Source organism: Pezoporus flaviventris, unplaced genomic scaffold (genome assembly GCF_033815535.1).
Source record: "Pezoporus flaviventris isolate CSIRO_AGI_PZ_B2104156 unplaced genomic scaffold, CSIRO_AGI_Pfla_v1 ptg000083l, whole genome shotgun sequence".
In the NCBI taxonomy this organism is placed as follows: Eukaryota; Metazoa; Chordata; class Aves; order Psittaciformes; family Psittacidae; genus Pezoporus; species Pezoporus flaviventris.
This window is the reverse complement of record NW_026892631.1, coordinates 12,021,383-12,043,465: the sequence shown is the minus strand read 5'-3', so window position 1 is coordinate 12,043,465 and position 22,083 is coordinate 12,021,383. Positions and strand designations below refer to the sequence as shown.

The window sequence follows — 22,083 nt, the reverse complement described above, 5'->3', positions numbered from 1 at the left end:
GACACTTTCCCAAAGTCTGCTCTCTGCCATAGTGAACCAAAACAGCAGCTACTTTTGGGATGATGGAATTAAAATCCAGTGATTTCAGCTCCCTGCACATAGAATCATAGAATAGTTACTGTTAGAAATGACCTTAAGATCATCCAGTTCCAGCCCCTCTGCCATGGGCAGGGATGCCTCAGACTAGACCATGTTCCCCAAGGCTCTGTCCAACCTGGCCTTGGAAACAGCCTGGGATGATGTGCTTTGTATTTGTAAACATCTGCATTTAATTTGTAATCTCAAGTCTGAGATGCCTTAGGAGAACAACTCTTACCTACCTTCAAGTATAGATGCTTTTCTTCCCCACCCGTGTCATTTTTAATATGTTGTCTAATTATAGGCAGTTAAATTGCAAAACTGGTTCCATGTTTTTTTCTTGGTGCTGACTAAGGTTGAATCCAGAATATAGTGGTCATTGGTAACCTTGCAGTACACAGCTCAACACATAGGGTTTGTGACTTTCGGCAGATTGATAACTTTGGTTTTTCTACTAGTTGTGATGGCATTTCTTATTTCATTTACAGAAGAGCTGCATATTGGACACCCTGGAAGAGCTTAGAACTGTCTTGGATTTTTTGTATAGAAAGGTAAGATTTATTCATCAACCTTGAATACCTGAATCCTTTGCTTTTTTTTCCAGGTCTTGCTGGACTAGGGCTTGCACCACTGACTTAAAACACCGGCCTCTTTGACTCCAGTCCACTGGCTCCATTCATTGTCGCTAAGTGTTTTATAAGAACAGATGGGTAACAGCTTCATTTTGCAACACAAGCTGATGTACCATTCCCTCTTTGTTTTTTTGTTTTTTTTTTTTAAGTTATTTCTATGAAAAATGGAGTATATCTGTCTAGATCTGAAAATCATTCATGTTTAACGGGGCTGGTTGTGAAAAGAATTGATAGCTAATTATTGGATGTGTAGAGCTACCTAGGCAGTGTACAGGCTGCTAACTAGGTGATGACTTTAATGGACCAGGGAAAGCACCCATTAAAATATGTTTAATAGATCTTTTTTTTCCTATTATGTGTTCATTTTGAGATCTCTGTGTTTCTAAAGGTTTTCAAGCTGGGAGAGTTAAGGATTATCTGCTTAGCTGGAAGGATTTCTAGGAAATGCTCTGTGTTTTAGTCTACCAATGAATAGTAGACTAAATACAGATATATCACTACTAAAGCAGACTATGAACTGTTTACATGAAGTATTTCAATAGCATTTTCCAAGAATTTTGTTTTGCTGGACTGAAGGCCTAAAGGGTACTCTAAACCTGCTGCAGTTTGGTTGCATTAAGCCACAACCACTCATTTCTCTGATTGATTTCAACAAATGTTGTGTACGGGTTATGTTCCACCCACACATTCTCTCCAGATTCTCTCCACTATTACATCCAGAGTCTGTTTATGTGCACTTGTAAAAGTGAAATATCATTATGCAAATGGAAAACCACTTTCTGCTTCAGGGAGAGGTGAGGTGGGATGCGCAAGTACTTGCGTTATTACATAGGACGTTTCATCCCCAGCTTTGCATTGGTATGTTGCCACAAAAATGGTAGTTCCTAGATCATCTGAGTTTGGTTAAATTGGCTGGTGGCCACTTTAGTTGTGTAAAATGAATTGCTCGGTCAAGAAGTCATGCTCACAAGTTTTCATTGTGAATGATGTGCAACAATATTCTAGGTGGCAGGCATAGGAGTAGGGTTCAGAATGGAAGTGGTAAAGATGTAGATCATTGATTTTATGCAGGCAGAATCTCAGGCCAGAGGTAATACATGTGAAGCTGTAGATGTAATTTATCATTATCTCTACTTGCTGATCTTCAATTGTAAGTATAATGTGATTAATTATTACTTTGCTACTGCAGGTTCCCAGGGCCTTTGTAAATCTAGTGGACTCTAGTGAGCTTACAACTTCATCTCTTGCATGCCAAGATTACAGTAATGTCAGGTAATAGAGGTTTCCTTAAGTTCTTGACACTGCTTCCTGCTAGTACTCAGGCACATAGCTATGTATACGTATTGATTTTATAACTGAGGTAAAGCCTTCTGAACAGTTTTTCTGCCTTTAAAGCATAAGTATGATTAAAGATTTTCTGTTTCCACTTCGTTTCTGATAAACTCTCTCTACAAGGCATATTTTTACCAGGAAGAGCAGGTGCTTTAATCCTGCCAAGTCTGATAGTGTATGTTTAAATATTGGGGCAGAATTGAGGGTGGGAAGAGAAAGCCTTGATGCTGTACAATCTCCATTCAGCAACGGCCAAATCATTGATGTGTCAACAGTTTTAGCCACAAATCCAAAACACAGCACCATATGGGCTGCTGTGAAGAAAGTTAACTCCATCCCAGACAGACCCAGTGCTGTCTGTGATTATGGTCACAAGTCTGCACAACCTACCTACCCCCAGCTCTTTAGTCAGTGCTAATTCTGCCCTGTAACTCTTGACTCAAAAATTCTAAAGTCGCCTTAAAAGTTTAGGAATCAGTGTTCACAAAACTAACAATTGGTCTAAGCATGTTGTCAGGTTATGTGAAAACTGCTGCTAGGGCTTAGGGTATTGTACGATGGTGAACATCCAATTTGTTAGTTCCTTATGGTAACTGCACGCTTAGATGGTTTCATCCATCTTCCTTTCTTGTAACAAAAGTGTGAGTAGCTTACGCCCCAATTTAGTATGGAGTAGGAGTGTCCACATGGACAGTTATGATGGAGTAGTTTACAGCTGATAGATTCCACTCCATTTTACTCCACAGTAATTTTATTCCTGTGCCTGTGGCATAAGATACCATATGTACTAATATAGTCGTTCTGAAGTGTTTCACAAGCTTTGCATGTATACAACCCAGGATACATTCCGTCAATCAAGGAACGGGTCTGGCTGCTGTATAACCATGTGCTTAGCAACGAGTATAAGCAGAACTGAAGCCTTCCTTTTCAAGAGTGACTGCATGCAGCATTCTAGCTTATATCTCCTGCAATAAGGGGGAAAATGTGAGGCAGGTAGATAAGAGAGATTTAGGAATATGGGCCTTGCCATATGTTGAAGGTCTTAAAAAACAAAATTAAATAGATCTAATCTTTTTTCCTCTGAGCAGTTTTTACATTTCCTTTTCAACTTAAGGCATTTTGCTTTCTCACTGTCAGCATGGTCTTATAGCTGTGTTTATCTGGTGGAACAGTTCTACCAGTTTGCAAGCCTTGTACTTCATGGTTTGGTAAACTCCTGGATTCATCTGTGCCTCAGACCCAGGCTGTCTCCCAGATAAAGGGCTTGGCATTTGGCTATCAAGACCTCATTTCAAACTGTACTTTGAGCAAAAACATAACCAAGTGCCAAAAGATGAGATTTCAAGAGTCCAAGAGGACAGCAGTGGCTGATATTCCCAGTCCCATATCAGTACCTAATTTTAGGTATTGAAGTCTGGAACATAATAGGGTTTTAAAGTCCCTTCCTTTATTATTTTTTTACTAACTTACTCACAAAAAAGTGTTGTCAGTCCCTGCCAGTGGCAGGGGTTTGGAACTAGATGATCTTTAAGGTCCCTTCCAACCCCAACTATTCCATGATTCCAAACCATTCAGGCAATTTCAACTGAGTATATCTTTGCTGGATATTATTCTTATATGTATCCTATTTGTTCCTGTATACAGGTCTGGGTTTTCCAGCTAGCTGCAGAAATATCTCGCATGCACATCTCGCCTTGCAGGTTAGAAACCTGGCTGAGACTGGTTAGCTGACTGACAGTGCCTGGCTATCCTTTAGCATATATAAGCTTTTACAACATTGAGCTTCCATTTGCATTTCTAAATGAAGGTCTTGTGGCTGTTACTAAGGCAAAAGTTCGTGTGGAAGCACTTTGAGTGTGTTCAGTTTTCCTATGTGACTACAGAGAGGGAAATGTTTGAAATGTACTGCTGCTGCTGCTATTTTAAGCCTGAGCAGGCTGCTAGTTTGTAAGCCCCTGTGCTAATCCAAGTCTGGTGTATCTGTCATCTGAATAGGTTTTCAAATCAAGAAGTAATTCAACCCTCTGGGTTTAGAAATACAGATTATTCTATGTTTATATCAAAAAATTAGGATGTTGCATGTTTATCAGAGGTTCATAATGTCATTCATGTTTTTTATTCTTTTCTGCAGCAATCCAGGCAGGAATCAGTGCAATTGTGTTGGTGAACACCCCCCATTAGATGAGAACATATTGAGGTGGTCCTATTATGTATGTATGGCATCTTCTGTGCTGTTTAGTTCTCACAGATAATGTCTATTCATTTTCCAGATTGGACTGAAGTGAAGAGTTAAGGGAGGAATAGCAGTGAGGAAGTTGAGTAACAGCCTTTTTACCACGAGTCCATAGCAATCCTGACCCCATTTCTTTAATCAGGAATATTGGAGATAAGCTCTCTCTATACCTGAGTGATCTTAGTATCTGTTGAAGTTTCTAATGACTATATAGCTTTTTGGCAACCTAGGATTTGTCATATCCCATCAAAGAAATGATCCATCTTGTCCAGTCACCTGCCACATGGTTTAGAAAAGGGAAACCTTCTGTTAAGACTAATAGAGCTGGCTGGAATTCCTTTTAAAAATGACAGGGAAGCAATGAGCATGACATTCCATTGCCTTGCTAAGCCTTTCAGATTATAGTATATTAGTGTAGCTTTCTCATAGCCACAAGGAGTTTCCAATTATTGTTTAAAAAGATTTCATTAAAATACTGTCTTTGTTCTGGATTACACAATTTTATTACTGTGGTTTACTAGGAATGGGGATAATCTTTAAGCCCTGGCAAATTGCACACATATTACACTCTCTACTTGATAATACTTATCTGGTTAAATGTTTGTTTATTCAGGATGCTTGGGAAAAACTGCTGGTGTCCAAGAGGTTTGATCAAAAGGATGACTTCACTGTCATTCTTCAGCCTTCTCTCCAAGAAAGAAATCTGCTGCTTAGACCAGTGAGTAAACTTGAGTTGCTCCATTCTTTCTAGCTTGTATCTGCTGAGATTCAGAGCACTATTCAGCTGGCTCTTTCCTGTCGAGGCTGTGTGTAATGCTAGAAGACAAGGGTAGTTCATCCCTGATTATGCTCATGTGTGTTTGGCAACAAAGGCAGAAAGTGGGTAACAGGAACTACTTATAAATGGGGGTGTGTGGAAAGGGGGAAAGATTAAGGTTATATCATAGGTAAATTCTGTATTTCTTCTGATTCCAAACTCTTCCAACAGTCACTTTCATTTAAAAGTAAGCATGATCTCTTAACACAAGTTCTGCCTGCTTCCACTTTTTATATGTATGAAAGTGTTAGCTATAGGAAGTGTTGTTTACTCCAAATCACTTATGTGATCATATCTGCGTGTTTCCCCCATCACCTGTATGTCACTGTTGTGATTTTGCTTTGTCATTGCTCTGGTTGTCCTGACCTGATGATGTGCAGTTCCCTCCCTGCTGCCTTATGGTGGTAGGTACAGCAGCCGTTTACAAGACCACCATTTGTTACACCTTAATGCACTAGTAGTAACTGAGATTGGCAACAAGCGGCTTAATGAGAGTACCAGAGATTGATATTCTTGTGGATATAAATATTATTTTATGGATTGAGACTTTTGCTATGGAATATCTCATCTTTCCATACTCTCAAGTGTTTTCTAGTGCTCAAAATGCTTTCTCTTTCAGGGCAGGGATGCTTTCATTACCACTTCAAAGACACAAGTGGAAACTCTGGAAGAAGTTTATACCATCATGGCTTTGGGCCTCTGGAACAACATGGTGAGTAGTACCACAGACACTGTTACTTACTGGACTTAGTATGGATGCCTGGTAGCTGCTTCACACTAGCCAGGCTTCGAGTAGCAAATAGGCAAGGGAATGGAGAATATAGGAAAGAAAACACCCCATGAGTGCTATCCTAAGCTGTACAGGGAGACTGATCTTGAATAATGCTAAACGCCTTATGCCCTCAAGACAAATCTCTTGCTGTTCTGTGGCTGCTACTTACTATGAAGAGCTTTTTAGAAAGGTTTCCAAAGTAGCCCTTTGGGAAGTCTCATGGAGTAAATGAGCTGTGACAATCCCTTCTTTTGCTAGTTTAACTGCTGTGACAGGGCAGCACAGTGACAAGTGAGGCTCATTCTAACCTGAAATTATAGTGATAATACTCTTTTATATACTCTGTCCTGTATCCATTCCACTGCCTTTACTAACAAGTCTCTTAACATTGCCTCCTTAACCATCATGCCTCACCTGCTGCTGCTCATAGCAAAAAGGTGCTAGAAAGCCTTTAGGAACTCCCATTACCTCCTCAAGAGCTGGGCATCCTGGGTATCCTACCCAGCTGATGAAAGCAAATAAACAATGCCTTCTAATGGGTGGGAGAGGGTGTCTGAAAGGACCAGGGACTCTCCAACTCTCCACTTGACCTTGAACGCAATGACCAAATCTGTAGGAGGCTGTTTCTTTTGCCCACCTGAGCTGCTGACACACAGCACTTCTGTGTATCACTTGAGTGGATGCACATACAGCTGCAGGGGTTTGTATTTTCAAATGGATGGTGGGAGCAAGTGAAGAAACAGGAGCTGCTTTTCAATAAGACGAGGACAAAAAAGCAGGTGCATGGTTTTGGGTTCACCAGTGCCATTTAAGTTAGACTGAAGATAGACTGGTTTGGGTTGGAATTGACTTTAAATTTCATCTAGTTTCAACCCCTGCCACAGACAATGACACCTTCCACTAAACCAGGTTACTCCAAGCCCCATCCAGTATGGCCTTGAACACTGCCAGGGATGGGGCAGCCACAGCTTCTCTGGGCTACCTGTTCCAGTGTCTCACCAACCTCACAGTAAAGAATTCTTCTTAATATCTTATCTAAATCTTCCCTCTTTCAGTTTAAAGCTATTGCCCTTTGTCCTATCCCTACGTGTCCTTGTAGAATGCTCCTCTCCAGAAAGGTCTCCCTGGAGCCTTCTCCAGGCTGAACAACCCCAACTCTCTCAGCCCATCTTCATAGGAAGGGTGTTCCATCCCTTTGATAGCATTTGTGGCCTCCTCTGGACTTGCTCAAGAAGGCCCACATCACTCTTGTGTTGGGGCTCCAGAGCTGTACACAGGACTTCAGGTGTGGTCTCATAAGAGTGGAGTAGAGGGGAAGAATCGCCTCCTCTGACCTGCTGGTCACACTCCTGTATCTGGGCTTGGGATTGCCCCAACCCAGTTGCAGGACCTTGCACTTGGCCTTGTTGAAGCTCATGAAGTTCATACAGGCCAACTTCTAAAGCCTGTAAGGTCCCTCTGGATGGCATCCCGTCCCTCCAGCGTGTCAGCTGCACCACAGAGCTTAATGTCATCGGCAGACTTGCTGATGATGCACTCAATCCCACTGTCCATGTCACCAACAAAGATGTTGAACAGCATCTGTCCCAAAACTGACCCCTGAGGACCACCACTTGTCACTGGTGTCCACTTGGACGTTGAGCTGTTGACCACAACTCTCTGAGTTTGACCACCCAGACAGTTCCTTATCCACTTGTCAAATCCATGCATCTCCAGTTTAGAGACAAGGATGTCATGCAGGACAGTGTCAAATGCTTTACCCAAGTCCAGTCAGATGAAGTCAGTCACTCTTCCCTTGTTCACCATTGTAATCCCATTGTAGAAGGCCACCAAATTCGTCAGGCATTATTTGCCCTTTGTGAAGCCATGTTGGCTGTCACCAGTCACCTCCTTATTTTCCATGTGCCTTGACATAGTTTCCCCAAGGATCTGCTCCATGACCTTGCAGAGCATTGAGGTGAGGTTTTATCTTTTAGTTAAAGTTAGTAGGAATTTGGTTAGTTAGTAGGAGTCAAAGAGTTAAAAATTGATCAGCTGTTGAAGCTTTAGCCTTGAAATAACCATGCTGCATTCAGATATCTCCTTTGCTGTTATCTGTGGCATTCCTCATGATGATGCCAAAGTTCCTACATCCATTCTTCTACCATAAAACAGATGTTGTAGTAAGATACATGTTGTCTTTTTTATCTTTCTTTTGCCTTAGTTCCACTTGGCAATCGGTTTTGCTAGTCGAATGAGCAAAGCAAACACTCAAAGTCAGATTCCTGAAGTGTGAATTTAACGTTGTCTCCAGTTTTGGCAGTTCCTTGTAAAGAAGCTGAGTTCCCTTATCTGCCCATGCCTCAGTGTCACCATCAGTGTTGGAGATATTTACCTAGATTGTAAAATTACCATCACCTAAACATGATTTGTAAGACACAAGAAAGCAGTGGCATATCCCCTCCAGATAATAAATTGAAACCAGTTTAGAGCAAGCCACACAAAGCATGGACATACAATTTGTTGTGAAAAGTGGCATTTTACATCTGCTTAGCATGTTTTTTTCCATCAGCAAATTATTGAAATTAAAGGCTGAATAAGTTTTATGCAGAAAATGAACGCTTCTGACTGTAGAGGGAGCACAGTGCCACCAGTTTGCCAGCCCAACTTTGTGCCTCTCCAGCAGGAATTGCTGGGGGACAACTGAACCAAATTTGTTGGATTCTGAGATCCGTCTAACTGTGGCAATAGATCAGCCTGAACTAATGTATTTCCTAGGGCTTACCAAAGCTGACCTCCAGCTTTGAGTAATGTCCTTTCTTTTTGTCAGAGTTCATGTACTTCTATGGGCTTTGCATTCATTCTTTTCCCAAGTCTATACTATATCTATTATTTATCTTTTTTTTTTTCCTATGGCCTCTTACTGTCCAGCTGTTCAGATTTCAGTTTATGCAGAATCCAATACTAGGCATCTTGAATGTTCTTTATATGGAGTATCATCCCCAGTGTGAAACAGGCATATTGCCTCCTCCAAATCCAGACTCTGTATCATGGGAGAGGGCCAGCATTTGTCTTCTGAAGTTTAAGAACTCATGCAGACATAGTCTTTCTTGGCCTCTCAAATTCTGACACTTATTTTGCAACAAATTCCTCTGTCCTTTCAGATTATATTTTATTTGCATCTTCTGCTAGCAAGAGTCTTCGTCCCTCCCTCTGTTTCTTTTTTATGTCCCAAACCTATTTCTGCATAGACTTTATTTTACCTCCTGGGCATTGTCCTTGAGAATCTCGTTCTTTGATGTGTCGCCACTGTTCTTGCCACTTTAAATGCTGGGAGCATTTTGTTGGAAGAGCAGAGGTGAGAAACTATGAGCAAAATAAAGTGGCACTTTTAAAGATGACTGCATTAGGGCTGGACAGCATTCTGGAACATCTACTGTAGGTCATGCTTTGCCTAGAAATGTTGGACCAGGTGATGCTTGAGGTCTCTTCCAACCTGGTATTCTATGACCGATTCTATGATTCCCCTCTGTTTTTCTGCCTCCTCTTTGATTTGTGAAATTTCCTTAATGCAGCTGGCAACCACCAGAAAGACACCTCTCTGGGCTGGTTCTTTGTCTCCCTGTGACGGTGTTCTGCCATGCTGCAAAAGCAGACAACACGGCAGATGCTTTCAGTGTAAAAAGCACTGGCAGGTGTCCTTACCTGGTAAAGGTCACTCTAGTTCTTCTGGGAAGTCCAGCTAATGATTTATGCTGACTGCTTTAAATACAAAACCAACCCACCCACAATGCAGTATTTTGGAACTGGTAGGAAATCAAGACTTGCCAAGCAGCAAACACAGCAGAATGAGGTGCCTTTAGAGAATTCCCCCCCTCCTCCTCCTCCTCCTGTCTGCCAGGCTGCCCTTACCTTGTTCTGAGGCTTGGGACAAGCCTTTTTCTTGAAATGATTACCTGCTTACTGGCCAAAGGGCAAAACCTTGAAAATCTAGTGGCAGTTGGCAGTAGGACTGCACTTCATTCTGACTGAGAATTAGCTGAGCTAGCAAGTGCTAAGGACTTGTCCTAGGCATGGCTGGATGTTTTACCGTAACATTACTAGCTAGCTAGGAGGAAATCAATTCTTAGTTTGAACACATCACAGAACAGTCAGCTAAATGACATTGAGTAGCTAAACGACATTGGGTAGATAGGAAAAGCTGAGAGAGGTTGATTGTTTACTTGGACAGCCTTAAATATCTGCTACAGAGCCTGATTGATTAATTTTGCCAATTGCCTACGATTTTATCTCTGGAAATACATCCAGGAGCAAAGCTTTCATGTGTGTTAAGAATTTAGTCAAGAAGTTCTTGCTTTTGTGTTTGGCATTCTTTTCTGTAACAGAAGCTCTATCCCACAACCAAGATGGAAACTCAAACCTGGCAAGAACCTGAATGGGAGCAGCACTGCAGGAAACTGCCTGTGCCCCTCTTCTGCATTCAGGGGTTTATACTGACTTAGAAACTGCTACAGCACCAGAGCAGACCTCCACACTAATTTACCTGCACGACAAATGTGCTGGAATTCAGGGAACATTTTGGGTGACCACCATACAGACTTGGTGCCCAATTTCCTGAGCAGGACCTTGCAGCATTACTGCATGGGTGCTGTGTGTCTTTGCTGGGAGAACAGTGTCTCTGAGCCATCTGGAATTAGTTGCCTCCTGGGGAAATTCATTCTCATCACCCAACTCCCAACAACATACAAGTGTCTAATACTTGCCTGAAATTCATTCCTAGCCAAGAAACTGCACTGTTGTCCCATGTCCTGTGGGATGGTTCTGTGCTGGAAGCAAAAGACATTCTTTTAAGAATGTCATTAAATAGCTATGCTGTTTTGTCCTAGGAGGATAGGAAAGTGCCAGCTCCCAGTGTATCTTTTCTCTGAGCTTCATTATTTTGTGTGTTTCAGATACATTCCTTTTATTCCTATGTCTCTCAAAAAAGCACAGACTCTTTCTTCAAATGCTTCTTTCAAAGAATATCAACTCTATAAACCTCAATTTCTCTGACTTTTCCCATTATCTTCATTGATGGAACAACCAGACCAGAATATAACATCCCTGCTCAGAATGTATTGGTGACATTAAGCCTGCTATTGCAGTGTTTTCTAGTCCCTTCAATACTGTTTCTTTAGCCTGCTGTTTCTGGCAGCTGCTGCTGATGGTGCAAGCTGAGCAGACGTTCACTGAGGAATCTAAACCAGTGGCCAGCTCCTTTGGGTGTGATTTGCTATTTAATTAGAACCCAGCAGTGATTCTTTGTGCTGTCAGTATTGAACCATTCCATAATTTCTCATTAACAACAATCCCCTCTCCATCTTGTTAAAGGTGGCCAACAAATACAAATATTATCAACCCTTTATGCAGAGTTAGTCACCTTTTGATGTTGTCTAAGGTGTATGAAAATGTAGAGAAGGTGGGATAAATTAGCAAGCTTTTCATTGCATGGGCTGCAGGCACCATAGGATTGGTGTGTGACTATATGTCACATATGTGTTATACCCCATGGTTCTGACTTTGCTGCAAAATGAGCTTGCAGCAGCAGTACTTAAAGACAGTGTTCATGAGATAGAGGGAAAGAAGTTGGTGTAACATGAATATATCACCAAATGGAAGACTTTTAGTTTTGTATTAGGGGTTTTGTACTTTCTGCTTCTGAGGTACAGCAATGTGGACTTACCCAAGCTTTCAGTGTATAATCTTGAGCCTAAACTTCATTTTCCAAGCAGTTTCAGTAATACTGTATTTACTTCAGATTTTCAGTCTACTCGAAGTTGCTTTTCCACCCACTCAAAATCTTCTGTGTTTCTTTACATTCTCATATGAAAACTCTAAACTCACAAGTGTGCCTTTCTTAAGCACTTGTGAGCATGGTTTCACTGCCTGCGAGAAGATATGTGGTATGCAAGTCCTGGGAGGACAGGCAGAGTGCTGTTGTTACCGGGCACCTGAGCTGTGGCAGCCCACCCTTTGCTTTGTCATACCCAGCCCAGGTGGGAAGTAAAACTGGCTTGCAAATGGCAGTATAGTTTAAGCTGTGTACCATAAGGCAGGGGGAGGCAGAACTAATTATGAGGATGGTTTAAGCTTTGCTTATCTAGAGCTTGTCTACAGTTACTATGGTTGAGCTGATAAATAGCAACTTAACTGCAAGTAGCTGAATATTGTAGTATCAGATCTATGCCTTGTGGGAAAACACACTTACAGGGTAGGCATTCCCAAGAGCAGAGCTTATGGGTGGATGGTTGTGGTGGGATGACAGTCTAATCATGTGAGAGGCCTTGTTTTCTTTCAATTCCTTACTTTATAGGTATTCATGTGGTATGTTATGCATACATAAATATTTATCATAGGCAAAACAAGTTTTCAACATATATATGGACATGCTGGAAAAACTCCAGGCACTACAGCCTTTGGGTTGCTGCTGCTCTCCCTTCCTTCCCACACCTCCCACACGCAGAGTGTATGCAATTCCTCTGTTCTCTCCTTTTCCAGATGGAGCCAGTTGGGCAGAAGCAACCTTACGGTGTCACAAAAACGTTTCAGGTTCAGTGTCCATCTCAGGTAAAAGGGTTTCCTTATTGCTGTGAGATTTTATTTACTCTTTGGAGAATTCCCAGGTTTTCAAATGGTGCTGTCATTTTCTGAAACTGTTGGGAACACGCACTTGGCCAAGGCATTGTGCTGTTAAAAATTCAGTGTTCTTAAAGTTCATTGATGCAGAGTCTTCTTTTCAGGGTTTTATCTTTATGAAATGAAAAACTTTTGACAAAACTTAGTTTAATCATTTTACCATGTCAGGCTTTTTTATTCAAAATATAACTGGCTAACCTGAATTTGTTAATTGTGGATCAGAGGTGTGTCAGCAATAAAACTAAGTCTATGTATTTTTATATAACTTGCCTTTTCTGTGATTTGACTGTCTGCTGTCAGGTTTAACGATTTTGGCCCCTGGAGCTGTCAGTAGCACAGTAATATCTTCAGGCTCTGAGCATCTTTGGTTCGAAGAACAGGTTCTTGAATGCTTTTTGCATTTAAGCTCTGACTTCAGTAATTTGATAGTGATAAAATATTACTGGCACCCAAAAGCCTCACTGAGCAGCAATTAAAACATCAAAGAAATTCAATTATCTGTTTTGTTTGATGTTAGGTTTAAGGCAAGAGCTGGTGCTGTGCCTAGAGCATACCAGGGATTCATTTTCAGGTCTAACCCAGTTTACTTCACTGGTGCATTGTCATCCAAAAATTAACACTGTAAAGATTTTCTCCTCTTGGAAAATCTAGCCAGAAGCAGACTGTGTTGCCACTAGCATTTCCACTCTCTTCACTCTGCAGGAAAATCCATATTTGTTCACATACAGAAACAGTAACTACTCATCCTCCCCGGAGACGTTAAACACCAAAGAAACATCTCAGGTATAGTAGGACTGTTTGTTTGCATCATATGGACTGAGTGCATTCCAGGGAGTAGGGCAGGTGGGTGAGAGTGTGTTGTAGCCTGATTAAACAATGCTACCCGAGAAAACTAAATACAGAACTCCAGCTCTTTATTTCCATGCTTGACTAAATAGTCAGATGTTTAATAGCACATGGGTTTTGTAGAGTGTGATTTAAGGTAAACATGTTCAGCCAGCCTAAAGAGCATCTTACCTTCACAGTTAAGAATGTTTTTTAAACACCTGGATAACAGTGTTAATTTCCCTGGGTTAAGCAGAGAGAGAAAATGGGGCCATTTAGTCCTACCGTGGAGGAAACTAGCTCAGATCAGTCTCACACCACTGGGTGAGTCTGAATTTGTCTCGTTTACACCATAGTGATAATGAAGAACAATGGAATTTTCAGTTTTCTTTTTGTGTGAGATGGTTGCAAATGAGATGTGTGGAGATCAACAGTCATGCTCTTTTCTTTTTTGTCATGGTACTCTGATTCTGAGCAGAACTTGGTGCTCCCAAGCAGCTACCAAGGGAGGTGATAACGCTCATTTTCATGTCCCAGAACATAGTGTCTAGACTATATCTGCACTCAAAATGGCCTGTATATCATTGGAATAGTAATCCATGTTTCTCTTCTCATTTTAATGTTGCCATCTGTTTTGTTAGTTACTCAGGGTGTATATACCTCTGCATTCGGCAGTGGTATGTACCACCCTGATTTTCGGTAGTAGCTATGGTGTAGGAGGTGAGAAGCAACACTGCGTTATGTTTGTGGGTTTTGGTTTTTGGTTGGTTTTATGAAAAATTATAAAACCAAAATGAAGCAATAGGACAAGACACACAAGTGTCTTTTCCCTAGGCAAGTTAATCTACCTAAAGAGCTCTGTAGAGACACCTGGAGCAAACACATATCCTCGAGTCTTATCCAATGGTCTGCTGTGTGGTGTACTGATGGTCAGCTTTCACTAACAGTAGACCTTGGGGATGTTTCCATTAGTAGGCTGCAATCCAAAAGAGCCAGAAGGGCAAAACCCTGGCTGCACACAGAGAGATGCATATGGAGAAGGCAGGCTCACAGTCTGCTGACAAAGGTACAGTTTAGTGCTGGTGCATTCCAGGGACATTCAAACACTTTCTCACAAGGAGATGTGAGCTCACCTCACTTGGAGTATGGGAATACAGAATTGATGCCCAGCTGAATGCAGCCATGGCCACAGAGTCTGAAATAACTGGCCCTACAGGTAGGCAACAACTGCATTGCACTGAAATGGCCATGCGACTTCTGAGGAGTCTGAGCTTGTGTCTGCCTTCAAGGGGCACTTGTAGGCATGACCTGAGGACAGGGTGAGCCGAGTAGAGGTATACAAAGCATGCGGGACATTTGTTAATCTAATGTTCGGAGACATAAATCACTTATCATGACCACAGTATAGCGAGTCTGATGTGAAGCCCTGATGTGTGCTCTGTCTTTGCAGGAGAGAACTTACGGAACAAATATTCCCTGTTTAGGCCAGGGTCCCTCTGATACAGTTCCAGTCTCAGGTATGCCCCTATGCAATTGTATTGTAGAGCTACTTCATTTAATGATCAAAAGAGAAGAGGAACTGGGTGCAGTTAGGAAAGGTACACTTTTAGTTGAAGCAGTGCACTCGGTTTCTGTGGCTTTGCTCCTTTTTGGAACAACATAAGTGGTTGTATAGCAAGACGCACATTCTCCTTCAAGGATGGTGAAAGCTTGTGCAACTGCACCTTCCATGTGCAAACAAAATGACAGTGGAAAAGACAGGAGGTAGTCGGGTTTATTCTTCAGTTCAGGGGTGGAAAAACTGTATGTATGGAATGGGGGCTTCTGTCAGTCTGGGGTGCAAAAAGCCACATGGAATTTTGTCACCAGGTGGGATTCATTTTCCCTCAGAAGCTGTGATTGTCCCCAAATTTTCAGCCTGTGTTAGCACAGAGGCTGTGCCTGCTTTTTAGTCATTTTCACCAGTTAAAAGACATTTGAGTGACCACAGATGCAAGACTGAAATCTTACTGCCTCCCTTGTCGCTGTAGTATTGGTATACCCACCAATAGTACCAAGAATCATTTTTGATTTGATGCCTTTCATGCCTGCAATTCTGAGCTGATGCTGTCATGAATACTAAAATACTGTCTTTGCAATGCTAACCAGCACAATTTGAAGTCTTCTGTCTTTCCTCTTTTCCTTACACTACCTTTGTTTTTTATGTGTTAGTTCATAATTTGAGACCAGCAGATATTCGGGTGATTGCTGCCCTGGGAGATTCTCTCACAGTAAGTAAAGGCCCCTGGGTAACCATCATTAGGTAATGAAAAAGCATTTCTGAATTTCTAACATGAGAAATAGAATGCCTACAGTTACACCCTATTGAGCTAAACACATTTGTCACATAGTCTTTCCTACACTCCACCTGGACTGACTGGTCACGAGACAGATCACGAGACACAGATCTGAGTGCACAGTTCCCATTTAAAGTCCACAAGAGTGTCACACAAGGAAGAGCTGCAAGAATAGGTTGCGCAGCAGCAATTGGAGTGGGCTTGCAACAATTGCTTTTCTTTATTGATTTTAGGCAGCTCCCAAGCCATCAGTAAGCAGCGTAAATAGGAAAAAAAGTTCTGCAGATAACTATGTGTGTCTATGATAAATCTGTATATATGATAATATCAAAGCCTATAAAGCCATGTCCGTTTATACTAACTAAATACTGGAGTAAAACTGCGATACAACATCAGGTGTGTCAAGTGTAACTTATCTTGAGAACTTTTCTTGACGCTGTTCCTTGAACTCTGTAAACTCATTACCTGTAAACGGGCTGTGATTCTTCAATCAGTGATGACCGTTTCACTGCTCATATCGTAGTTCATGTTTCTCCTGCTGATTGCCACATTAAATCCTTGTAGCCTTCTTTCTTAGGGAAACTGGGGGAGGGAAGAAATAAAATCACTGTAGCACTTTTTAATATGAGGAGCATTATAACAAATTATTCACTCAGGACCATTGCTATCTTATTTATCCTTCATGTAAATTCAGGATATGAATACTTTGAACATTCTCAACCATTTTTTTCCCTGCTTAATCTAATGAAGTTGATAGAAGAGGGTAATTCACTGGCTCAGAGTTAAAATACCCTCAGCCCTTGATCCTCTTGAGAACAAGGATCTGGTTTATTTTAGGAACATGACGTAGCTTGCTTCATTAATGTACTCTTCAATTATTTTCACTAAGATCAGTCGGAGAGCTAGTTACTGTAGCAGTGTTTATTTTCTGAAGGTGAACAACTCTTCTGCTTCCAGGCAGCTAATGGGGCAGCATCCAAACCTCATGATGTCCTGGATGTCCTGACTCAATACCGAGGTCTTTCTTGGAGGTGAGTCCCAAGACTTCCTACCACCTCAGTCAACCACAGAGGGAAGGGAATCCATTTTCTCTGGTTTTGATATATGTAGTTATTTTTGTAGCAAATGGGGGCTTGTGGAGACTGAATTTCACTTTAAGTTTTGCATGGAGGCACATGGTGGTGTATTACTCATGATAAAGAAAATATCCAAACTAGTGGCTATGTAGAGTACAATGTAGCATGGCTGGAATAGACCTAGATATTCAGATGAAATAGGGCCCTTGTGAAGATGGTCTCTTTTCCTCTCATGGTTTAGCTAATGTGAAGGAAACCTGTAGATCCCAGCACCATTGGATCACTTGTTTCTCTCCCTGCTCTTTCTGTACCCTGTCTGCTCTTCCACATTGTGGCCCACACCACCCATTTGCCACATTTAAAATCAGTGGTCTACAAGAAGTCAAAACAGGATCCTTTTTTGCTGCTGTTGTTTCATATGCAGTACCTATTTCCTTCACTCTTTTCCAGTATTGCATGCATCATACAGAACAATTAATCAGTACAAACTTTTACATATGCAGGATTTTATTAGACGTGTCAAAAAGCCACCCTGAAGAAAGGGAATCATATTCACTTGTTATTCTGCAACTATATCATTTAATACCAAACCTGTTAGCCTGATTTTCTGTTCATAGTTTCTTACCGCAGCTCCGATGAGTTTAAACAGGTATGAGAGCACTTCAAAGTATTCTATTCCAAATTAAAGAGATACAAAAAGTTGAACACCTTTACAGTATTTTGATCTTGGACAATAGTCTACTGACATTATGGAGGAGAAAGTATCCTAACATTTTCTACAGCATGAAGGAGAGTAAAGAGCACACAGACATATGGTGAATTTTAGCAGTCTAGTAGTATTCTTCCAGTTGGGTGAAACGGGGAGGCGAAAGGTATTGAGTTACTTAGCACTTTGAAATATATGCTTTTAGAACTTGTCGTTATGGATACGAAGGGTTTGTTAACTAAAAATGGCAGTAATAAATATTTTAATAGGGCCAACAATAGCAAAGATGGCAGCTTTTCAAAATTCTCATTTCTTTCAGCTAGGTTTGAACATCTGCCAAACCACGCGAGAATGGAAAGGGCAGCTAGTGTACAGGGCTTTTAATTATGATTATTATGGTTATGACAGAGTCTCTGATTTCGTGACCCCTTTGGTATGCACGCAAACAGCTTGCTTTGATTTAGTGCAACCACCACAAAATGTGCTGTGTACATGTGTAGAAACCCCAAAAGGGGGAGCTCTCTTACTTAGTCCACTGCCTTACCAAGCCCATCGTATCTTGGAACACTTTTTTCTTGTTCTTTCTTTTTAACAGTGTTGGAGGAAATGAAAACATAAGCACGGTCACGACACTAGCAAGTAAGTGCCTTTTTCCATAAACCTGATAAATATCTGGAGCTGTTTATCAAAACAACTGTTGTTACAAAATAAGACATAAAGATTTAAAATTTGTAGCATGACAGAATCAATCCGTTTGTATTCAATGCCCAGTGCTGAGTAAAAGTTGCATAACAACCAGGCAGTAATTTTCTGTGCATGACTTAACTATGTACTTTGTAATTCCAAGGGGTTTGGTCACTTCAGGGTTCTTCTGTTGGTTATAGTTCTGTCCAAAATGTGTTGGGGATAGATGAATCAAAGATCTCAGATCACAGCCTAAAAAAACTATTTTAACTGTATGGGCAAGTTGTTTTAGGCAGGAGAAGAATCACATTACAAGATCAGATTTTACATGCTTTTTAGAGGTCAGGGCATCAGATCTGGGTGTTTGCAAGGCTGGTTTGTAACCTAAGATGTAGAAGGGAATCTTGGGTCTTTGGAGTTAATACATCTGGGGAGATCAGGCTAAAGGATTTGATTCCAGTTCATCTGCAGTTAGAGTATGATGGCATGGGAGCCTCCTGCCTGAGTGTAGGGTTACTTAGCCTCGCTTACCAGGCAAAATAGCTTTGCTAGCCAGGATGATCGTGTAAGGTCATGAGATACCTGAATTCGTGAAATTCAGAAATCTTGAAGGCAAGGAAATAGTTGTACGGTGATGAGACTACATGTTTATTATACTTAAAAGTTAATTTTTTGTTAGGATCTCTCAAAGCTTTTTAATGGTCTTTTACTAAGATTTAATCTTTATAACCTCATTCGCTACCTGCTGCAGTAAGCAACATTTCGGGGTGCTGTCTTTTTCTGCAGATATTCTTCGTGAGTTCAACCCATCCTTGATAGGGTATTCCACTGGCACTGGAAGGGAGACTACAGATAACGCTGCACTCAACCAAGCTGTGGCAGGGGATTGTGCTGAGTAAGAGGAAAACTCTTTAAATTTTAACAGAAAGTAATTTTTCTTTAAAACTCAGGTCTAACTAAAAAAGGGCCCATAACCTGGACTTCGTCAGGAGCATAATAAAAGGCTGCTAGGCAGACCCAAAAACATTTCATTAGCCCAACTCTAGCGTGAAGGCCAAGAAATGTGATTGTTTCCAACCTATGCCAAATTAGCAGCGAAAGCAATGCTTTCTCTAGTATCCTCAATCAAGAAGCCCAAAGCACTTTACAAGCACTACTCAAAAAGCTTCACATCTGTATTGTGAGGCAGAGAAAAATATCTCTGTTTAATAGGAGGTATATTCAAAGCCTCTTGTCAAGAGTTTGTGTAGAGGAGCTAAGAGGAAATTGTGGATTGCTTATGGTCACTCTGTGGTAGAGCTGGGAATTAACTAGGGATCACTATGCTCAGTCTTCAGTGAAAGTCATATCATATATTCTTCTCTCAGAAGCACTTCTTATAAGACATCTCAGTGGCTTGAGGCCATGTAATAACATTGATACATACACGGGTGCTTCAGCGATGTGCGTACCAATAGCATCTGCCTGAAGCTGGAAAGGAACCAAGTGCATTTATTTTGTGGTGGCACAGTGCATTTTCTATATAGCTTGTGTAACTATGCAGCATTTGCAAAGTGGTCAAGTGGCTGTTGGATGCTAGTTATTTTCTCTTTTTTTTTCCATCACTGTCTCAAAGTATAGTTTTCATCCAATGAAACTTGGACTTTCCCGTGTTTTTTACCCATTATGTGAGGGATGTCCATTCATCAGCTTTCCTCTTTGCCTTGCTCTCTATGCAGGATTCCGTTTTCATTTTTATTATTTGATTTGTTAGGGCTTTATTTTTCTGTTATTTTTAGGGATGTTCCCGTGCAGGTTAGAAGGCTGGTGGACCGCATGAAGAATGATACTGTGAGTTTAACATGTTGTTAATATCTTTAGAATGAGGTTACTTTGGCAGCATTAGTTTCGGACAGATGCCAACAGTGGATGCCAAACATGAAAGCTACAGCAGTGTACAGTGTAATATTCCCCAGTGCAGGGTGAGTCAGCACAGAATAATCCATAGCTTTGTCTTAAACAACACCATGTGATAGCTACTATCAAACCCAGATAATTGTAATCTTCTTATCATTTTTACGACAAGCGGCTTGTAAATTCCCTGCTGTCGTTTCCCCTCCCAGCCTATGTCACCGTGTAAGATGACAGAACTTCACTTGTGCTAGGATTTGCCTCTGGTACTATTAATGATCTTGTAAGCACACGGGTTTTCCAGCAGTAATGATACATGCCAGGGTGTTGAGGGAAAGCTTTTTAAGTGAGAATCATGGGGAGTGAACATGGAAATGAGGAAAAGACTTGTGTCCTTAAAAACGATGTAGTCCCTTCTTGAGTCATCAGCTGATTTTTGACTTACAGGTTTGGTGTTAGGAATTATTCGATTTATGTTCTCTAAAACACACATTAGGCTTGCATGTTTTTCACCTCGACTGGTGCTTTGAATGTCTGCTATTTGTAATTTGGCAAATGTGCTACGCAATCAGTGACCTGTTACGTTATATTATTTTGTCTTTGTGCATTTGGAAAGCAGCCAAAAGGCCTTCAAGATTAACTCTGTGTGCGTGTCTGGTATAAGTACTCTGGTAAATATTCATACTGGCAAAAATATTTGCAGTACCTTCTTTTTTGGTTCACTTTCTCATAAACAAGATTTCACTCTGTCTGTATCTGAAATGAGATTAAAAGGATTAGCAGCTAACAATGAAGCAGTTGGAGGGTTTTAATTCAAACCATTCAAGTCTTGTAAGTACTACTATACTTATATTGCCTCATATCTATTGCCTTGGAAACAACGCACAACAGAAATGAATGCAGACACCTTTGATTTAACTAATGAACTTCTTTCTGACTAGAAAGCCTGTTCATATTAAAGATCATGTAAAGATCTTTGGTTTAAGAGCTTTCTTTTCCTCTTTTTAAAAGACCTGGTTAGCACGGGAGGAAAAGAAATTTTCCCCTCTCTTGATTTAGATAAGTACATTTTGAGACCAGCCTACTGAACAGTGTGTTTACTAGTTGGAATATGTTGCCTTCTGTCGCTGAAGATAGATGTTTTAAACCACTTGAGGCTGATGTACTATTGCTGCTTGTCTTAGTGGTGTTTTGCACTGAAATTGAAGCGTTAAGATACTGAGTACAACATCTACTACATTACACTGAGCAGATCTGAACCTTTCTTCAAAGCTAATGCAATTACCCTGCATTAGCTGTCCCTCTGCAAAATCCTTTCAGAGGGAAAAGTGCTGTTTTTTTACTGGTATTCTTAGATAGAGTTAATATTGCCCCTCTATTCTTTGCAGTTTGCCTCACAGCAAGACTGAAACATATCACCCTCCAGGGTTTTCCAGCAAGATAGCTGCATTATTTATAACAGTAAAAAGATATACCATCATTTTTGCAATGAAGATGTATCCTAAGAACTGCAGGAATAGTCACTCAATGTATACACAGGATAGTATTAAGAAAAGCATCCAGGTGGATTTTGAGCAATAGTTTTTTGGAAGCAAACAATTTTGCATGGTGCTACTGATATTGTGAACCTTATTAAGATTGTAGAGGTTTCTACATCTTCACTCAGAACTACAAATTCATTTTGTTGTGGATGCAGAGAGAACTATAGCTGGGTACCCTGAGAAATGTTAAATTTATGTTCATTTATGTTGCCTGCCACTCTCCCCTTTTTTCTTTTTTTTTTATTGTATATTAATAACTCTCATTCTATCTCCTTCTGTGTGCAGAGAATAAATTTTCAGACTGACTGGAAGCTCATAACACTTTTCATAGGAGGAAATGACCTGTGCAGATTCTGCAGGAACCCAGTAAGTCCCCTGCTGCCTACAGTGTGAAGTGGGCCAGCCTGGGCAAAGGGTCTCTATGCATTGCGTTGGGTGAGAGGTCAGAACTCAGTGGGTGAGACCAAAATAAGCTAGGTCTTATTTGCACAGCTCTGGAATGTAACT

The 22,083-nt window shown here is 40.9% G+C and overlaps 1 protein-coding gene across 1 annotated transcript in view; it reads left to right on the top strand.

Annotated features, from left to right (window-relative positions):
• Positions 1-22,083, top strand: part of PLB1 (phospholipase B1) — a 74,699-nt gene that overhangs the window by 5,911 nt on the left and 46,705 nt on the right. The window contains exons 8-21 of the mRNA XM_061475602.1: positions 567-629; positions 1,900-1,982; positions 4,174-4,252; positions 4,889-4,993; positions 5,712-5,804; positions 12,381-12,449; positions 13,221-13,301; positions 14,794-14,860; positions 15,555-15,613; positions 16,637-16,710; positions 18,057-18,100; positions 18,932-19,040; positions 19,924-19,975; positions 21,862-21,942. Coding sequence (XP_061331586.1) covers positions 567-629; positions 1,900-1,982; positions 4,174-4,252; positions 4,889-4,993; positions 5,712-5,804; positions 12,381-12,449; positions 13,221-13,301; positions 14,794-14,860; positions 15,555-15,613; positions 16,637-16,710; positions 18,057-18,100; positions 18,932-19,040; positions 19,924-19,975; positions 21,862-21,942 — 1,059 coding nt within the window. The remainder of the gene's footprint in view (positions 1-566; positions 630-1,899; positions 1,983-4,173; positions 4,253-4,888; positions 4,994-5,711; positions 5,805-12,380; positions 12,450-13,220; positions 13,302-14,793; positions 14,861-15,554; positions 15,614-16,636; positions 16,711-18,056; positions 18,101-18,931; positions 19,041-19,923; positions 19,976-21,861; positions 21,943-22,083) is intronic.